General features: G+C 40.8%; 1 protein-coding gene across 2 annotated transcripts in view; it reads left to right on the top strand.

Moving 5' to 3' along the window:
• RHBDL2 (rhomboid like 2) overlaps positions 1-19,254 on the top strand; it is a 52,623-nt gene extending 33,369 nt beyond the window's left edge. For both annotated transcript variants that reach the window (XM_042997369.1, XM_042997371.1), the window contains 4 exons: positions 10,985-11,085; positions 13,594-13,654; positions 17,641-17,702; positions 18,694-19,254. In XM_042997369.1, the coding sequence (XP_042853303.1) occupies positions 10,985-11,085; positions 13,594-13,654; positions 17,641-17,702; positions 18,694-18,873 (404 nt within the window). In that variant the 3' untranslated portion in view covers positions 18,874-19,254. The remainder of the gene's footprint in view (positions 1-10,984; positions 11,086-13,593; positions 13,655-17,640; positions 17,703-18,693) is intronic.
• The last annotated feature ends 1,299 nt before the right edge of the window (positions 19,255-20,553 follow it).

The raw sequence follows: 20,553 nt of genomic DNA, 5'->3' as shown, positions 1-20,553 counted from the left end.
TTAGCTGTGCTCTGTGTAGTGATATCATGGTCTTAATTTGTTTTTCTCCAATGACTAATGATGTTGAACACCTTTTTGTGTGCTTCCTTGTTATCTGTATAACCTCTTTAGTGAAATACCTGTTCATGTCTTTTGTCCATTTCCTAATTAGATTTTTTTGAACCATTGAATCCTAAGAGTTCTTTACATACTCTAGATCCTAGCCCTTTACTGAATATGTAGTTTGCAGGTACATTTTTCTCAGTGTGTATTTGTCCTTGCATTGTTTTAATAATCTTTCATGGAGCAGAAGTTTTTAATTTTGATTAACTCTGATTTATCAATTTTTCCTTTATGAATCATGCTTTTGGTCATATCTAAGAATTCTTCACTGGGCCCTAGGTCCTGAAGATTTTCCGTTATCTTCTAAAGTTGTAGTTTTACACTTTATATTGAAATATGTGACCCCTTTTTGAATTGGCTAATTTTTGTATAAGATGTGAGGTTTAGATTGAGATTCTTTTTTTTTTTTTTTTTTGATATCCAATTACTTCACAACAATTTATTGAAAATTCTACTTCCTTCATTGAATTTTTTGGGCCTTTGTCAAAAATCAGTTGGCTGTATCTGTAAATAAATAAATAAATAAATAAATAAATAAATAAAAAGAAGTATACCTTTGTACTTCAGGGTTGTGATATTTAATGAGGATTTTAAAAAAAGAATGAGGCTTATTTTAAAAATCTGCTCATTGAAAGATTTTATAAGTTATTTTGATTTTTTAGAGTGGTTTTAGGTTCATAGAAAAATTGAGAGGAAGGCATAAGGATTTCCCCTACACCCCTTGCCCCCTCCACATGCATAGCCCCCCATCATCAACATCCCCCAACAGAGTGGGCATGTGTTACAATTGATGAACCTCCATGGACACATCATAATCACCCAAAATCCAGAAAAAAGTTCACTCTTGGCATTGTACATTCTATGGTTTGGGATAAATGTGTAAAGGCACGTATCCATCATTATAGTATCATACAGAGTATTTTCCCTGTCCTAAAAATCCTCTGTTCTCCACTATTCACCCCCCACCCCCAACCCCTGGCAACCACTGATCCTTTTACTGTCTCCATAGTTTTGCCTTTTCCAGAATGTCAGATAGTTGGAATCGTACAGCATGCAGCCTTTTCAGATTGGCTTCTTTCACTGAGCAATATATATTTACGTCTCTTCCTTGTCTCTTCATGGCTTGATACACATTTTTGTACCATTAATAAAGTAGAAATGATTTAAAAATATCATGTAGTCAATGTTTCATCCTTTAAAATTCTATTTTTATATTAAAAAAAATACTAGTCTATGAAAGAAAACCAATAAAATGTACCCACCATTAACAAACCTGCATTAGTATAGTAGTACGTATATACACGTACTAAGTTCATAGTAGTACGTGTATACATGTACTAAGTCCATAAATAAGTTCAGATACTTCTACTGCAGTGGGTGCTTGTATAAGTTTCCTGGGGCTCCTATAACAAAGAATCACACACTGCATGGTTTAAGCAACAGAACCACACTGCCTCACAGTTCTGGAGGCTAGGAGTCTGAAGTCAAGGTGTCATTAGGGCCATGCTCTCCTCTGATACTGTGGGGGAGAATCCTTCCTCTCTTCCCCCTGGCTTCTGGCCGTGGTCATCAGTCCTTGGCACCCCTTGGCTTGCAGACGCAGGAGTGTGATCTTTGCCTCCACTGTTGCATGGAGTTCTCCCTTCATATGTCCCAGAGGAGTGGGGCCACAGAGCAGGAAGCATTCATGAGATGTGTTAAAGGCATAGAACTGGCAAATGCTTAGTGACACAGCTCACCATCCTGCTTCCCTCCTACTTTTGTGGATCCTGTTTTTCGACCTTCTGTTTCCATTGCTTCGCACACCTGTTTTTCCATTCCTGTGTACATCCTCGAAAATCTTTGTGCTGATGGGGTCCTGCCTGGCTCTAGCATCAATGCCCGTTTCCCCCGCAGCTTGATTTCAACGTGTGGACTCAGCCTTTCCTCGGTTTCAGAGGAGGGAGAGAAGAGAGAAGGTGAATAACCTGTTCACATCCTCTGCCTATTTTTGCAACAGCTTTTTGGCAGGTATCTCTTTGCCATTCCAGTCTACCCTTCACACTGTTGGCTGGGTCACCTTCCTCAAGCATAGATTAGATGGTATTATTTGCTTCCTAAAACATTGCCAGTGCCCAGAAGAAAGTCAAAACATCCAAGATTGCTTGTTACCCTCCACTATGTGGTCCCATTGCCTTTCACTTCTTCCCTTTTCTTGGAAAGCATAATCTTTTTTTTTTTTTTTTTTTTTTTTTTTAATTTTTTTTTTTCAACATTTTTTTATTTATTTTTGGGACAGAGAGAGACAGAGCATGAACGGGGGAGGGGCAGAGAGAGAGGGAGACACAGAATCGGAAACAGGCTCCAGGCTCCGAGCCATCAGCCCAGAGCCTGACGCGGGGCTGGAACTCACAGACCGCGAGATCGTGACCTGGCTGAAGTCGGACGCTTAACCAACTGCGCCACCCAGGCGCCCCTTTTTTTTTTTTTTTTTAATTTTTTTTTCGGAAAGCATAATCTTTATTAATATTCCAAAAAAGAAATTATACATGAAGAGGTTAGGGGGAACTTGATGTAAAATGTTTTTTTTTTAAATAGTTTTTTTGAGGTATAATGAACAGACAAAAATCGGTACATATTTAATGTATACAACTTGATGAGTTTGGAGATAAGTACACACCGTTGCTTTTTTTCCAGATTCCTTAATATGTCAAATAACTTTCGTTTCCCCATCCTTGCTCCTGGCAAAGGTGGTCCGCAGAGCAGCAGCATTGGTATCACCTGGGAGATCGTTAAAAATGCAGACTATTGGGCCCCACACCAGACCCACTAACAGAATCTGCATTCGAACACATCCACAGGTGATTTGTATGCACATTTAAGACTGAGAAGTGCTGTTCTGCAGTCCCACCCGTGTTCCCCAGGCTGACTGATCATCACATCACCTAGAGAGCTTGTCCTAGCTAAAGCGACCCAGATCCCACCCAGATCTACTGAATCAGAATCTCTGGGCATATGGCCCTGGGATCTGTGTTTTTGTCTTGTTTTCTATTTAGTGAGGTATAATTAACATATAATAAGCTGCACACATTTAAAGTATATAATATGGTAAGTTTTGATATGTGTATACAATCAGGAAACTATCACCACAGTCAAGATAATAGACATATCCATTGCTCTTTATGACCCTTGGGAATCTCTCTCTATTGCCCCTCCTTGTCCCTTCCCTGGCAGTTACTGATCATTATATTATTTATTTATTTATTTATTTTTTAACGTTTATTTTATTTTTGAGACAGAGAGAGACAGAGCACGAACGGGGGAGGGGCAGAGAGAGAGGGAGACACAGAATCGGAAGCAGGCTCCAGGCTCTGAGCCATCAGCCCAGAGCCCGACTCGGGGCTCGAACTCACGGACCGCGAAATCGTGGCCTGAGCTGAAGTCGGACGCTTAACCAGCTGCGCCACCCAGGCGCCCCCTGATCATTATAGATTAATTTGTATTTTCTAGAATTTTATGTAAATGCAATCATAGAGTATGTACTCTATTTTTGTCTGGCTTCGGTCCATTGTCATAATTATTTTGAGATTTACGCATGTTATTCCGTGTATCAATAGTCGATTCCTTTTTGGGGCACCTGTGTGGCTCAGTCAGTCGAGCGTCCAGCTTTGGCTCAGGTCATGATCTCATTGTTGGTGGGTTTGAGCCCCATGTCAGGCTCTGTGCTGACAGCTCGGACCCTGGAGCCTGCTTTGGATTCTGTGTCTCCTTCTCTCTCTGCCCCTTCCCGCTCACACTCTGTGTGTCTCTCTCTCAAAAATAAACAAACATTAAAAAATTTTTTTTAAATGGTTGATTCCTTTTTATTGCCAGGGATATACCACAGTTTGTCCATTCTCCTGCTGATGGACATTTAGGTTGTTTTCAGTTTGGGGCTATTGCAAATGAAGCTACTTAGAACATTTGTGTGTATCAGATAGTTTTTTTTTGGGTAACGAAAGTATTTGTGTAATCAAATATTTTTGGGTTTCTTGGGTAAATACCTAGGAATGGAATGGCTGGGTCCTATCAGAGGATATGTTTAACATTTAAGAGACTGGTAACATTTTAAAGTAGATTTACTGAGATGTAAGTTATGTATCATACAATTCATTCATTTAAAATCTATAATTCAGGGATGCCTGGGTGGCTCACTCAGTTAAGTGTCCAACGCTTGGTTTAAGCTCAGATCATGATCTCATAGTTTTGTGGGTTCGAGCCCCACATTAGGCTCTGGGATGCCAGCACAGAGCCTGCTTGGGAGTCTCTCTCTCTCCCTCTCTCTGCCCCTCCCCCACTTGTGCTGTCTCTGTCTCTCTCAAAATAAATAAATAAACTTAAAAAGTATATAATTCAATGTAGGTTTTTTTTTTTAATTCACAAGGTTATATACCCATCATCACAATTGAATTTTACAACATTTTTGTCTGCCAAAGAAACCCTGTACCATACCCCCTTCCCCAGCCTTAAGCAACCATTAATCTACTTTCTGTCTCTTTAGATTTGCCCATTCTGGATATTACATATAAATAGAATCATACCATATACGGCCCTTTGTGATTGGCATTTTTCACTTAGCGTAATATTTTCATTGTTCACCAATGTTGTAGCATATATCAGTGCTTCATTCCTTTTTATTATTGAACAATATTCCGTTGTGTGGTTGTGCCACATTTTGTTCTACTCATTTGTCAAATGATGGACATTTGGGTTTGTTTTCACTTTTTGGCTATTATGAATAACACTGCTATGAACATTTGTGTACAAGTTTCTGTGTTGCTTTCTTGGATATATATCTGTAAGTGAGATTGTTAGGTTATGTGATACCTGGTATAGTTCACCCTTGAACAACTTGATGGATAGGGGCACTGACCCCCCTCACACAGTTGAAAATCCACATATAACATTTGAATCCCCCAAAACTTAACTACTAATAGCCTACTGTTGAGCTGCAGCCTTATTGATAACAGTCAAATAATGCATATATACATACATATATATGTATGTATATATGTTAAGTCTTTATTTTGATAGAGAGATAGAATGTGTGGGTGCACGAGCAGGGGAAGGCAGAGAGAGAGAGGGAGCAAGAGAATCCCAAGCAGGCTCTACACTCAGAGCAAAGCCCATGAGATCATGACCCGAGCCGAAATCAAAAGTTGGATGCTTAACTGACTGAGCCACCCAGGCACCCCCATATTTTGTATATGTATTATGTACTGTGTTCTTACAATAGAGTAAACCAGAGAAAACATCTTGGGGTTGTGGGTTTGGGCCCCACATAAGTAAAACTTAAAAAAAAATCATAAGGAAGATAAAATACGTTCACAGTACTGTACTGTATTTAATGGAAAAAAAAAATCTGCATAAGAGTGGACCTGAGCAGTTCAAACCTGTGTTCTTCAACGGTCAACTATAGTACCATTTTGTACCTCCACCAGAAGGTCCAGCTCCTCTACATTCTCAGCAACACTTGGTATCATCGTTCTTTTTAATTTTAGCCAATCTATTGGGTATATAATGGGATCTCACTGGGTTTTAATTTGCATTTCCTAACAATGATGGTGAACATCTTCACGCACTTGCTTGCTATCCACCTGCCTTCTTTGGTAAAGTATCTGTTTAAATCTTATGCCCATTTAGAGGCACCTGGGTGGCTCAATCAGTTGACAATCTGAATCTTGAGTTCGGCTCCTGTCATGATCTCAGCTTGGGAGACTGAGCCAGTGTCAAACTCTGTGCTGATCATGTAGAGCCTGCTTGAGATTCTCTCTCTCTCTGCCCTCCCCCATGTGCATGTGCTCTCTCTCTCTCTCAAATTATATTTAAAAAAAAATCTTATGCCCCATTTAAAATTGGATTGTATTTCTTATTATATATAATAATGTATATTCTGATTGTAAGTCTTTCATCAGATATATGACTTGCAAATATTTTCTCCTAGTCTGTTGCTTGTCTTGTCATGCTTTTAATGGTATCTTTTGAAGAATAGGAGTTTTAAAGTTTCGATGAAGTATGATTTATCATTTTTCAAATATTAGGAACTGTGCTTTCAGGGTCAGTCCTTGCACATTTTGGGGGGGGGGTCAGATTTAACTCCATATTTCATATTTTTGATGTGCTGTGAATGGTACTGTTTAAAAAATTTTCCATTTCTGATTCCTCATTGCTATGACATAGAAATAAAGTTGATTTTTTTTTTTTTGTACATTGATCTTGTATCCTCCAAGGATGACAAATTCACTTATTATTTCTAGTAGTTAAGTAGGTAAACTGTTAAACAGGTATCTTCTACAGGGTTTCTTATTAAATTAATTAATTAATTAATTAATTAAATATTTAATGTTTTTATTTATTTTTGAGAGAAAGAGACAGGCAGAGTGCGATTGGGGGAGGGGCAGAGAGAGAGGGAGACACAGAATCCGAAGCAGGCCCCAGGGTCCAAGTTGTCAGTACAGAGCCCGACTTGGGGCTTGAACTCATGAACGGCGAGATCATGACCTGAGCCCAAGGCGGACGCCCAACCGCCTGAGCCACCCAGGCGCCCCTCTTCTATAGGGATTTAAGTCATAAGTCAAAATCTTGTGGGTTCGGCCTTGTTCTTACCACTTCCGGTGCCCTTCATTCCTTTGTGTAATTCCGTATTTCCATCTGATGTTTTTCCTTCTGCCTGAGGATTTCCTTTAACATTTCTTCTATGGGTCTGCTGGTTATCCATTCTTTCAGCCTTTGTGTGTCTGAAAAAAGTTCTTATTTTGCCTTCACTTTTGAAATATATTTTTACTAGGCATAGAATTCTAGCTTGACTGTACTTTTTGTTCAGTAGTTTAAGGACAGTGCTCTCCTATTTTCTCATTTGCATTATTTCCAATGAGAAATCTGCTACCTTTGTTCCTCAGTATGAAACATGTCTTTTTACTCTGGCTGCTTTTAAGATTTCCACTGCTTTTGAACAATTTGACTTTGTTGTGACCTGATGTAGTTTTGTTCACATTTCCAGTGCTTAGAATTTGTTGAGATTCTTGGATTGGTGGGTTTACAGTTTTCATAAAACTTTGGAAACATTTTGGCCATAATTTCTTCAATTATTTTTTCTGTACGTGACTTCTCTCCTCTGCTTTGGGGACTCTAATTATGTATTTAATAGGCTGCTTAAAATCGACCCACAGATCATTGATGCTATATTTCTTTTTAAAAATATTATTCTCTGTGTTTCATGTTGGATGCTTTTACTGCCATATCTTTATGTTTGCTAATCTTTTCTTCTGCAATGTCTAATCTGTAATTAAGCCCAACCAGTTTATTTTTTTTCATCTTAGAGGTTATAGTTTCCTTTATTTTTAAAGGAAGTTTTATTTATTTATGTACATAATTAATCTCTACACCCAGTGTGGGGCTCGAACTCATGACCCTGAGATCAAGAGTCACACGCTCTTCTGACTGAGCCAGCCAGGTGCCCCAAGACACTGTAGTTTTCATCTTTAAAAGTTTGGGTGTTTTATATCTTGTATGTCTCTACTTAACTTTTGAACATATGGTATACAGTTGTAATAATTATTTATTAGCATTACCTGCTAAAACTTACACTTGTGTCAGTTTTGGGAGGTTTGAATTGATTGATTTTTCTCTTCATTATGGGTCGTATTTTCCTGTTTCTTTGCATGTCTGATAGTTATTGTTTGGATGCTAGACATTTAACCTTTGGATGGTGAATATTACTGTATTCCTATAAATATTCCTTGAATGTGTTCTGGAACACGGTTACTTGGAAGTAGTTTGAAACCTTGATAAGATTTGCAAGGTGAAACTGTGGTTTTTTTGTTTTGTTTTTTGTTTTTGAAACTGTGTTTTTGAGTCATATTTAGTGCTGTTACCCACTACTGGTGCAGGACTCTTCTGTGTACTTTAACCAATGCCCCAAGAATTACGCAGTTTTCTAGCTTGGAAAGTTACTTAGCCTCTCTGGTGCTGTGAGAGCAAAGCTACTTACTCTTCCCTTTACTCTTTTCTGTTGGAACTTTCCTTGGCTCAGGTAGTTTCCTCACATGCCTCTCTCTGTGCAGCTCTTTTCCTCTCTGGTGGTCTCTCTTGCAAATTCCAGCTGCCTAGCACTATCTGGACTTTATTTATTTTTTAGTTATTTAATATTTGTTTTACTGTTTATTTTTGAGAGGGGGGAGAGAGAGAGAGAGAGAGAGAGCACGTGAGAGCAGGGGAGGAGCAGAGAAAGAGGGAGATGCAGAATCTGAAGCAGGCTCCAAGCTGGAGCTGTCAGCACAGAGCCCGACGTGGGGTCTGAACCCATGAACCATGAGATCATGACCTGAGCTGAAGTCTGACGCTTAACTGACTGAGCCACCCAGGTGACCCTTATTTACTTATTTTTAATGTTTATTTATTTTTGAGAGAGAGAAAATGCGAACAGGGGAGGGGGAGAGAGAGAGGGAGACAGAGGATCTGAAGCAGGCTCCAAGGTGTCAGTGCAGAGTCCAACATGGGGCTCGAACACTTGAACTGTGAGATCATGACCTAAGACAAAGTTGGACACTCAACCTACTGAGCCACTCAGGCACCCTACTATCTGGACTTCAAACTCTATCTCATCAACTTAAAGTTCACTGAGATCTACCTGGATTCCCCCTTCACACATTATAGCCTGTAATCCTCTCTCTCAAGGCAGTAAGCTGGGCGATCGGAAAAGTCACCTCATTTATTTCTTGCCTCTGAGGGTTTACTGTCCTTTCTCATCTGATGTCCAATATTTTGGAGATCGCTGTTTCATTTTGTCCAGTGCTTTTAGCTGTTTCAAGCAGGAGAGAAAATCTTATCCTTGTTACTCCATCATGGCCAGAAGTGGACATTTGTATCTGTATTTTATTTTGTTTATTTTTTCAAAGTTTATTTATTTTGAGAGAGAGAGAGTGACTGAGTGGGGGATGGGCAGAGAGAGAGAAAGAGAGAGAGAGAGCAGGCTCTGTGCCACCAGCCCAGAGCCCAATATGAGGCTTGAACCCACGAACCGTAAGATCATGACTTGAGCTGAAGTAGGTCGTGTAACAAGTTGAGCCACCCCGGCACCCCTGTATCTGTATTTTATTTTATTTTATTTTTTGAGAGAGAGCATGAGCTGGGGTGGTGGTGGTGGCGGGGCAGAGGATCCAAAGTGGGCTCTGCCCTGACAGCAGTGAGCCTGATGCAGGGCTGTAATTCACTAACCGCGAGATTATGCCAGAAGTCTGACGCTCAACCGACTGAGCCACCCAGGTGCCCTGTATCTGTATTTTAAAAATAAATTACTCATGTGATTAAGATGCAGTCACTCCAATCCTAGTCTGAAGGTTAACATTTGAGGACCACTGCCCTAACCCTGCTGGACTCAGTGATCTTTGGTCATCCATATACCTTTGTTTCTATGCCTTTGCTTTTCCAGTTCCCTAAGTTCTAAATATTTTCTCCTCCTTTGTTTTCCTTCCAAATCTTAAAGGTATTTTAGGTTTTTTTTTTTTTAATTTTTTTAACATTTATTCATTTTTGAGAGAGAGAGAGAGAGAGAGAGAGAGGGACAGAATGCTAGCAGGGTAGGGACAGAGAGAGAGGGAGACACAGAAACTGAAGCAAGCTCCAGGCTCTGAGCTGTCAGCACAGAGCCTGACGTGGGGCTCGAACTTCCGAACAGTGACATCATGCCCTGAGCCGAAGTCGGTGCTTAACCGACTGAACCACCCAGGCGCCCTAAAGATATTTTAGAGTTTAACCAAAATGTTATCTCCTCCTTCTCAGAGTGCCAGGGCCTCCACACCTCTGCTGAAAAAATCATTCCTTCCTAAGTGCTTCCATAGCAAATTCATTACATTTAAGAAATCACAGTAGTTGTTTTATTCTGCATCTTATGGTAATTGTTTACTCCTCTGTTTGTAGGATTCCTAAGTCCACTTTGTCTTTCTTGCACGAAGTAGGTATTACATAGTATCCTAAGGAATGAAGGAGGGTCTTCAAAGCAAAAAATTGAGTAGTAGAACCGAGCGGTACAGAGAGAACATCTTAGAGTTTGCATAAAGTGGTTTTAAAGTCTTGTTTGGGTTAGTAAACATTTTCATCTTTCTTGGTGGATCTGATTGAATGCTGTGTTGAGAAGGGTTCCAAGGCCACATCTTGACTCCATGAGAAAGCTAGCCATTAGATAACAAAATGTTGGAATATCGGGGAGCCTGGGAGGCTCAGTCGGTTGAGCGTCCGACTTCGGCTCATGGCATGATCTCTGGGTTCATGAGTTTGGGCCCTGCACCAGGCTCCCTGCTGTCAGGGCAGAGCTTGTTCCCTTCTCTCTCTGCTCCTCTTGCTTTCTCTCTCTCTCTCTCTCTCTCTCTCTCTCAAAAGTAAACAAACATTTTTAAAAATGTTGGAATGTCTCAGGTATTTTGATAGTTTTGGCTAAAGGTATGCAATATTTTGAAACAATAACTAATAAGTACATAACACGTCAGGCAGTGTTTACATCAACTAATTTACTTCCCCAACAATGCATTGAGGTAAGTTCTATTAATATCTCAATTTTTTAGGGAAATGAAGGCACAGAGAGGTTAAGAAACTCGCTCAAGTCACACAGCTGGTAATTCTGGCTCCAGAGCTCCAGAGTCTGTGCTTCTTGTTCTTGTTTTTCTGTCTTCATGTTGTTTAATATTTCAGAAAAAATGGAGGTAGTTAGCCCACGCGTCTATACCTTTATAGTATGGAAGGGACAAACAGAATAAATTTGTTGCTTGTTAATATGGTAATGGTCCAAACGTCCCAACTTCTACATTATAGACTTGTTTTTCATGATTCTTACAGTTATGTCTGATCCTTTGTGTTTTTCTTTCTTTAGGGTCCCTTGCCAGCTCCATTTTTGACCCACTCAGATATCTTGTGGGTGCTTCAGGAGGAGTCTATGCTCTGATGGGAGGCTATTTTATGAATGTTCTAGTGGTAAGAACTTTGGGAATGGAATCTATGGACTTTTTTCTTTTAAACGATAACTGGTATTTGGGAATCATGGGATCTTCATTTATCAATATTCGCGGAGCACTTGTCTTCCTTCTTGGCACCAGAACTTTTCTTTCATCTTTAATCTTTATTTTTATTTCCTGATCTCAAAAATGACGAATACTAAAAAAAAATTTTTTTAATTGAAAAATAGAAAGTCAAAATCTCTAATAAGTATCTGTTAATGGTTTCATATATCTCCTTTCAGACCTTTTTCTTTTCTTTTCTTTTTTTAATGTTTATTTTGGAGGGAGGGGTGGGAGAGGAGCAGAGATGGGGAGACAGAGGATCCGAAGTGGGCTCCGTGCTGACAGCACAGAGCCCAATGTGGGGCTTGATCTCGTGACCTGAGCCGAAGTTGGATGCTTAACTGACTGAGCCGCCCAGGCACCCCTCAAACCTTGTTCTGTCTGTATTCAAAATCCTGCCAAAATTAAGGCTACCAAAATGGACCAACTCTTAAAGATACTGTTGTACATCTTAATGTAGAATTATCTTGGCCCCATCTACCCATATCAGTACACAGAAATCCACTGCAGTCTGTTCTAGGGCTCCAGAGCATACTGTATAGCTGTATCCTGATTTAATCCTTCACTGAAAAAAAAAATTGAGCTGACTAGCTTCTCACACTTGTAGATAATGCTGTAAGAATGTTCTCTTACATTTATCTCTTTGTATTTGTGATTTTTTTTTTTAGGATAAATTCCTAGAAGTGGATTTATTGGACGAAGGCTTTACATTTTCATAGATAAATGCTAAATTGCCCTCCAAAGTTGGCATACCATGTTATGCTCCCGTGGTATAGTATGTGTGAATGCCAACCACTTTTATTTATTTATTTATTTATTTATTTTGAGAAAGAGAGAGAGAGAGAGAGCGAGCAGGGAGGGAGGAGAGAGGGACAAAGAGAGAGGCAGAAAAAGAATTTTAAGCAGGCTTCATGTTCAATGTGGAACCCAACTCAGGGCTCTATCCAACAACCCTGGGATCATGACCTGAGCCGAAATCAAGAGTCGGACACTCAGCCAACTAAGCGACCAAGGCACCCTGCCAACCACTTTGTCAAAACAGCCTCAGCCTAGTGTTAAATCCTGATTAGTTGTTAACCCATTAACCACATAGGTATACTTTAAAAATACTCTAGGAGGAAAAATATGAAGCAGTTATAAAACTATTCCAAAAATATGTCATTTAGAAAAGTGTTTTCAAACTTTGGATTGCAATCCCATTAGTGGTTTGAACATAGTTTCAGGGATTGTGACCAAAAATTAAACAAAAAGAGGGGCACCTGGCTGGCTCAGTTGGTAGAGTGTGCAATTCTCAATCTTAGTTCAAGCAATTCTCTTAGTGCAATTCTCAATCATGAGTTCAAGCCTCATGCTGGGGATGGAGCCTACTTGGAAAAAAAATAAAAAAGTAAATAAAATAATTTAAAACATTCAGTTTATAGCACATGTAATACTGTTTGATTTATATGTGTCCTGGATTTTTATGCAAATTGTTTCCTACTGTAGGTTGTGACCCCAACAGTTTGAAAATAATTGATTTAGAATAAACATGGGTATTTCATTATCTTTACTCTTCAGGAAGAGAATTAATAACTTGAAAGGGAAGGGAGATGTAACTCAATAAATTTTAAAGTGGAGATATCTTTTTTTTTAAATTGTTTTAAATGTTTATTTATTTCTGAGGCAGAGAGAGACAGAGCATGAGTGGGGGAGAGGCAGAGAGAGAGGGAGACACAGAAGCAGAAGCAGGCTCCAGGCTCTGAGCTGTCAGCACGGAGCCCGACGCGGGGCTCGAACCCATGAACTGTGAGATCATGACCTGAGCCGGTTGGTCGCTCAATCGACTGAGCCACCCAGGCGCCCCAAAAGTGGAGATATCTTTCTGACTCAGCAGTTCTTTGGTAACACAGGAGGATACTGTAAACTGGATTGAGATTTTTCAAAGCTAAAACTTTAAGTTTTTTTAACCAATATTTTAAATTTGGGGGAAATTATCTAAAAAAATTAAGGTAATACTCAAAGTTTAGTTGACCCTTAGCTAGCCCCTATTTGGAAAGAGGATAAAGCATCGAATGTATATTAACAAAAAAAATCATATTTTCTCAGACTTAGTTTGACATCTATCTATCAATCATCTCTCTAACTATGACATGTTAAGTGTTGATTTCATATTATTTATATTTAGATTATTTCCTGCTAATTCAGTTATGTGTAGTTTATATCACAGAGTTAAATATCATGCTTCATTTTGTTCTCCAAAGGGCACCACCATTGTACTTCCCAAATGCGTTTGAAAACTGGGCTGTTGCTGCGTTGCTTTATTTTGTAAATACTGGACACTGAAACTTTAAACAAAAAAGTAGACGAAGAGAGAGCACAGTTGGGGTTTCACTTGCCAACAGATAGCTCGTATTATGACTGTTATTATTTATCTCTTTGCAAGAATTTTCGAGAAATGATCCCTGCCTTTGGAATTGTCAGACTCCTGATCATCATCCTCATAAGTAAGTTTGTTTTGTGAACACTTCGCACCTTCCATTTTATTGGTTTGCCCTCCAGGAAGCCTCAGGCTTCCTAAACACTGGCAAGGAGTGACAAAGAATTGTGGCTCCCTAGCCTTAAGCAGAAAGGTAAATGGAGGAGTTTTCACAGAGCTTCATGGGTGGTTTTTAGAGGTGCCTCAGTAATGAGGTTTTGCTTTTTTGTTTCTTTCTGGAGTGGGGGAAGTCAAGAGAGTCAGATGTTTTGTCTACTTCAACCACAATAACTTCCTGTTTTATATTCTGGATTTTTCTCATTCGTACCTTGGATTCTGTATATGAGCTTGTCTGAGGAGGGAAAGCTTGAAAACCACTGACCTAATCTATTTTTTCTTCAGTTTCTAAATTCTCAGATTAAAAACAAACAAACAAGCAAACAAAAAACCCCAAACAGATCTAGGATCCAAGCATGGGGTGCTGGCTGAGGGCTGAAGACAGGAGCAGGGGGTGAAGGATTTGAGAGGTCAGGGAACTAGCAGGACGGCGGATGTGGCTTTGGAAATCTCCAAGAATTACAGTAGAGAATTACATGCTGAAAAAATTTAGGAAGAGTGCTCAGTCTGGAGTGGAGGTGGAAATTCTAGCTGGGTCTGAACGTCAGGGGGGATCTTGGGTGGTGGCGGGGACACACTGGGTAGAAGACAAAGGGAGCCAAGGCGAGCTGGGGCCTTGTGTCTCTGAACCTGCTCCAGCTGAAGCCAGAGCCGCACAGAGGGTGTGGGGAGAAGGCAGACCCGGGGGTCGGACTGTAGGCTCATACTTGATGGCCAACACGGAGGTGACGCTTGATAAAACCCAAGATCTGGGCCGTCCCCATGGTAAGCAAAAATGGTTCTGCTAATTGGTATCGAGTTCAATTATCCACATTGCTGGGAACAGGGCCAACTACCTCTGAGGAAAGAGACTAAATCCAGTTCACAGACAGTTTAGCTGTAAAAACAGTATTTCATCCTGGGAGAAGATAAGTGACTTGTTTATAGCTTATACATACTCTCTATACTATTTTTGTCCGTGGGAAGCTGAAAATGTGAGGTAAAGTTGTGAGCACAGAAAGGAGAGTGAGCGCCTGGGGTCAATGAGGAGAGTTGCCATGGAGCAGAGCGGTCACCTGAGCTGTTGAGCGTCACTATCAGTACCAAGGGACAAGTCCTGTGACAAAACAAAAAAAAAAAAAAAAAAAAAAAATGTTGCTACACACAGGTTACCTGGGTTTCAGTCTGTTTCTTTTAGGTAATTATGAATGACTTTTGTAAAATGAGCCTCAAACCCTTGATGGGGAAATGGTTTTAATACTCTTCAATGTTGGAGTAAAAACCCTTTCCTCAAGCACAAGGAATCTCCAAAAATAGTTTATGTAACATTTTGTCATTCCCGAGGGAAGTAATAAAGCGGCTTCTTTATCTTACAGAGGAGGTAAGAGCCGCTAATGTTAGCCTTCCCCACCTCCTGGCATGCTTCATTTCTAAAGATTCTTCCCCCTGGTTTGCCTACTATTAAAGATGAGAAAAGTTAACACACGCCAGATTAACAAAGCACAAGTACAGTTTTATTTTAAACCTGTTTCCTTGCGAAATGTATAGTTTTAAAACAAAATGTTTAAAAAATGGTAAATATTATTCTTAACTGTGAAGGACAGTTGGCCTGGCCTTGAGGACCTTCCTTCCTGAAGCATTATTTGTTGGATATGTCTTCTAACAAAGCAACTGAGCTAACCTTTGGAAAAAAGAAAGCTCACATTTTCACTCTTCAAAAAAATCCGCATAAAGGCAACTCTTTTAAAATTAGCGACAAACTTTTAGCAAGGACAATAACTTGGATCATTGGAATAGGGGCTTCTTTTCAGGTGGGAAGACATGTCTCAGTGTAGAGACTGCAGCAAGGCAGAAGCAAACTCCCCTAGGAAGCAGAAAGAGCTAGGCAGAGATCTGCAGGAAGGACATGATCAGAGAGAAATAGATTGGAGAAACTGACATGCTGAGGGTTACAAAAGCTTTTTGAAAGGAGGCCTCCCACTGTGCAAGACTAGACCAGAGGAACTGTTTCCAGTTGTTACCCCCTCCTCCAGTGGTTTTCTTCCACTTTTCTAGTTCTCTGTTATTTATACTGGATTAAGAAATTCAAATGATTGAAAATAGGACACAGCCACATTTATCCAGCATTTATGTGTACTCATCATGTATAGTTAAATTGAATACTTCCTCGACCTCAATTCCTGTCTAGTCACTTGAACGCTGATCAATACAGTATTGAAAGGGGAACTGGGCAGAACACATGGTCCTGATGGTATTTTCCCAAAGGCAAGGACTGGGTCTTTCCATCTCCGAGGACACAGTGGTTCACTAAGTGGAGCACAGGGAGTTGGGGTGTGGAATGTGACAGCTGCATGAGATGTTTCCAAGTGCAGGGCACATGGAGGGTGGACTTCTAGGCCAAGAAACCCCAGGAGCTCTTTTTGCATCATGGATCTGACTTATTTGAAGAATGTCTAAGTTCTGGGCTCTCACTGTTCCACTGGAGAATGTGGACTCATTTCCTTTCTTGGCCTGGTGGTTCTTAGAGGCAGTTGGTGCGGTGGGTGAGAGGCAAGCCTACATAGCCAGACTTCTTTTTTTTTTTTTTTTAACGTTTATTTATTATTGAGAGAGACACACACATACACAGAGCATGAGCAGGGGAGGGGCAGACACAGAATCCGCAGTAGGCTCCAGGCTCTGAGCTGTCAGCACAGAGCCCGATGCAGGGCTCGAACTCACAAACCGTGAGATCATGACCTGAGCTGAAGTCGGACGCTCAACCAACTGAGCCACCCAGGCGCCCCTCCATAGCCAGACTTCTTAAGGTTCAAATCCTGCCCTTGCCTCTGAGCTGTGTGGCCTTGGACAAGTACACTCTGTGTTTTTGTTTCCTTATGTATAAGATGCCACGGTAATTCCTCACTTGGATTGCGGCAATATCAATAATCTAGGTGGTCTTCCTGCCCCTGGCCTTGCTCCTTTACGCTCTTTCCTATATAGCAGCCAGAATAATCTTTTAAAAGCGTAAGTCGGATCAAATCACTCCTGTGCTCAAAGGCTTTCAAAGGTTTCCTACCACTTGGAGTCAAAGTACTTACACTGGCTCCTTAAAGCCCTTCCATGATTGGTCCCCCGCCCCTCACCTATAATTTTATCCCAAACTGTAGTCTAGAATCACCTGGAGGTCTTGTTAAAACAGATTTCTGAGCCTCATCTTCAGAGTTTCTGGTTCAATAAGGCTGAGGGTGGGCCTGAGAATTTCAATGTTTAGTAAGTTCCCAAGTGAATGTTAATGCTTGGAGGGGCAGGGAATCATGCTTTGAAAACCACCCATCCAGCCAGCAACTCTGCTTTGGGATTCCTCCAGCACCCCAGGCACATTTCCTGCCTCAGGGACTTTGCACCTGCTCTTCCCTCTGCCTGGAAGACTCTTATTTCAGATGTCAGCACGGCTTGCTCTCTTATCTCCCTCAAATGTCATATTCTCGGTGAGATTGTCCCCGACTCTATTAAAAATTACATCCTACTCCCAGCATTCCTAGTCCTCCTTCCTCTCATTGCATTTTCTCTATAGCCCTTACCACCATTTGATGTATTGTGTGTTTTACTTATTTGTGTGCCTCCCCCGCGAGACTGTCAGCTCCATGAGGCAGGGCTGTTCACTGCAGTATCTCTACCACCTTCTCTGGCACAGAGAAGACAACCAATAAATACTTGTTGGATGAATACATCTGTAAAATGGGATAGTGATATACTTATTTCCTAGGGTTGTTGTGAGGATTAGTGAATGAAAACTCATAAGGTTCTCACTACAGCACCTGGCACAGAGTAAGTCTCCATAAATGTTAGCAGCTACCATTGTCAGAAAGGAATCAAAAACATCTGGTGCACTGTTGTGGCGATTCTGGGGCTTCACCAGGTTGTTTTTCTTTCTAGTTGTGTCGGATATGGGATTTGCTCTCTACAGAAGGTTCTTTGTCCCTGCAAATGGGTCACCGGTGAGTTCAGTTTATTATTATTATTAAGTTTATTTTGAGAGGGGGGAGCGGTGGAGAGAGAGAGAGAGAGAGAGAGAGAGAGAGAGAGAGAGAATCCCATGCAGGCTCCATGTTGTCAGCTCAGAGCCCAACTCAGGGTTTCATCTCACGAACTCGTGAGATCATGACCTGAGCTGAAATCAGGAGTCATACGCTCAACCGGCTGAGCCACCCAGGCGCCACCAGCTTATTATTTTTTTAAGTGAAAATTGTTTATCAGTAGCTTAAAAGGGTCAGCAAATGGGGACAACAAGTCTATGACTTAGGGCAGCCAAATTTCCATTTGGAAGTTAAGCAAATTCCTGAAGATTTTTGGATTGTCCTTTTCACTTAACTGTCTCAGAGCCCTGACGTCGGCTCTGCTTCCCTGCACCTGACCTACTGGTGGCTACTGGTAGCAAAACAGGAGAGAAGGGATTTTACTGTCCCTAGAGAATAAAAAGCAGATTGAAAACAGCAAAGAAGATTTGGGTCTGGATGAATTTGCAATACAAAGAAAACTGACAAAGATTTCCGTTTCGTGGTGATTAGTCTTTGAATTTGGTAGTTTGTTTGCATATTTGTGTGTGTATTATCTATGTTCTCATTCTGACATTCCATTTATGTGGGGTCAGACAGCGCTCCCACAGAGATCCCTTGTGGCAATGCAACACATTCTCTCGGGATTATGTAGAACCATCCCCGATGCGATGATGATAGAGAATGAGAAACACGGCTCTCTTGTATACTTGGGAGAGTTGATGAAATAACATGTTTTAGCTTTGTATGTTTTTAGAACATCTCTTTGCACATGCAGCTTTGTGTCTCTTTTGCCTCACTGCCTTGTTCCTCAGGCTTTTAAGGCTCTTGTTTGACTCTGATGGTACTTGTTTTTTTAGTAAAAGAGATGCAATTGAAATATGCAATTAGCATGTTCTTCACTTATTTCCATTTCTTCCCCCTTCCTCCCAAGGTGTCTTTTGCAGCCCACATTGCGGGTGGATTCGCTGGAATGTCCATAGGTTACACTGTGTTTAGCTGCTTTGATAAGGCACTGCTGAAGGACCCAAGATTTTGGATAGCAATTGCAGCTTATTCAGCGTGTGTCTTATTTGCTGTGTTTTTCAACATTTTCCTGTCCCCAGCAAACTGACCTGCCTCTAGTCTAAGCCAAATAATGAAAAGAGCTATCTGGGAAAAAAAAAACTGAAGTCTACGAAGAGACAGAGAAGTCCTTGCAAATGCTAACAATTTTATAAAGAGGTCAAAACATGATTCAAGTCATCAGTTGCAAAGACTGTTTACAAAGCAATCAGGGTTAGGGAAGGGGCTTCTGAATGCCGAGGGAGGGAAAAGGAAGAGAGAAAAGGGGAGGGACAGAAAAAGCAGGGGTAGGCTCTTTCCAGACATGCGGTGTGCATTGTATGTATCCTCTAAAAGACACTTGGTCTCCTTGGAGGATATGTTGCAGAGACTGCTTGATATAATCCACAAATACTGTACTGTGCTGATAATAAAAACTTTTCGTACCTGTGCCAGACTATTGATAATCACTTTCAATCACCTTTGGGGTGGATGAGGTGCTTTATATACATTATTGCTAATCTTTCAACAACCCAGAAAGGTGGCTATTACTCTGCATCTAGAGAGGAGGACATGGAAACTCATTTAAAAAGAAAAATCAAGTAACTTGTCTAGGAGGGAGCAGGATTTAAAGGTTGGTAATGACTCAAAAGCCCATACTATCCTTCCTTACTGGTCTAATGATGCTGTGTTCCCCAAACACTTAAAGTTGAGAGTATCTTGGAGTGTACGAACAAACATTACTGAGAGCACCCCATGAATGGTAGAAATACCTTATAAAAGAAGACTGAAAATTTCCCGGACTGCTAGTTTAAGATTCTAGAAGTATGTCTAGGATCCCAAGGGACCTAGAACTAGCTTTCTCATGCACACTGGGTACCTGGACTTTTGGTATTCTCACCCATAAGATATTTTCATCCTTTCCATGGCTGGTGGCTTTCCTGGGAGTGGGCAGAATTTATTTACAAAAGGTAAAATGTCATGTCTGAAAGCTGAGTAGCCTGTCTCCTTTCCTATTATAGAACCTGGATTGTTGGCCATTCTCTTTCCAAAATGGTAGTTTGGGGCCACCTGAACACAGGGAATACATGTTTTTTTCTTTCATCATTGACCTGTTTCATTATTTTTTTATTAAAATTAAAAAAAAAATGTTTGTTTTTGAGAGCCAGAGACAGAGGTGAGCAGGAGAGGGGCAGAGAGAGAGGGAGACACAGAATATGAAGCAGGCTCCAGGCTCTGAGCTGTCAGCACAGAGCCTGACGTGGGCCATGAACCTTTGAACCCACCAACGGCGAGATCATGACCTGAGCTGAAGTTGGACACTTAACTGACCGAGCTACCCGGGTGCCCCAACATGTCTTATTTATAAACAACTAGCTAAACACGTTGCTATATTCTGAAAGGAGCATCCATACTTACTTAGATATATTGTGAAAAGTAGTTCAACATTTTGAGAAAAAAGGATCTGAGATTTGTTAAAAACATATTCTTTGAGCGTGAGAATATGCATGTGTTTTTGCTTAAACAAAGATTCGGACAAGAACTTAAAAGATAAGAGTCCCTTTTACCTTCCCGTCCCAAACCCTGCTCTTTTCCCTTGGTGGTGACCGATGTCAACAGCTGGGTGTGTATTCTTGCAGACCTTTTTCTGTCCAGCGTGTGCAGAAAGGATTTTCGTTGATGCCTAATCACTCACTGCGCTGAATGGCACTGAATCTGCTCTGTACCCCCAAAGGGACAAGTTCAGAAA

Source organism: Panthera tigris, chromosome C1 (genome assembly GCF_018350195.1).
Source record: "Panthera tigris isolate Pti1 chromosome C1, P.tigris_Pti1_mat1.1, whole genome shotgun sequence".
Classification (NCBI taxonomy): domain Eukaryota; kingdom Metazoa; phylum Chordata; class Mammalia; order Carnivora; family Felidae; genus Panthera; species Panthera tigris.
This window is presented reverse-complemented; position numbering and strand designations above follow the sequence as displayed.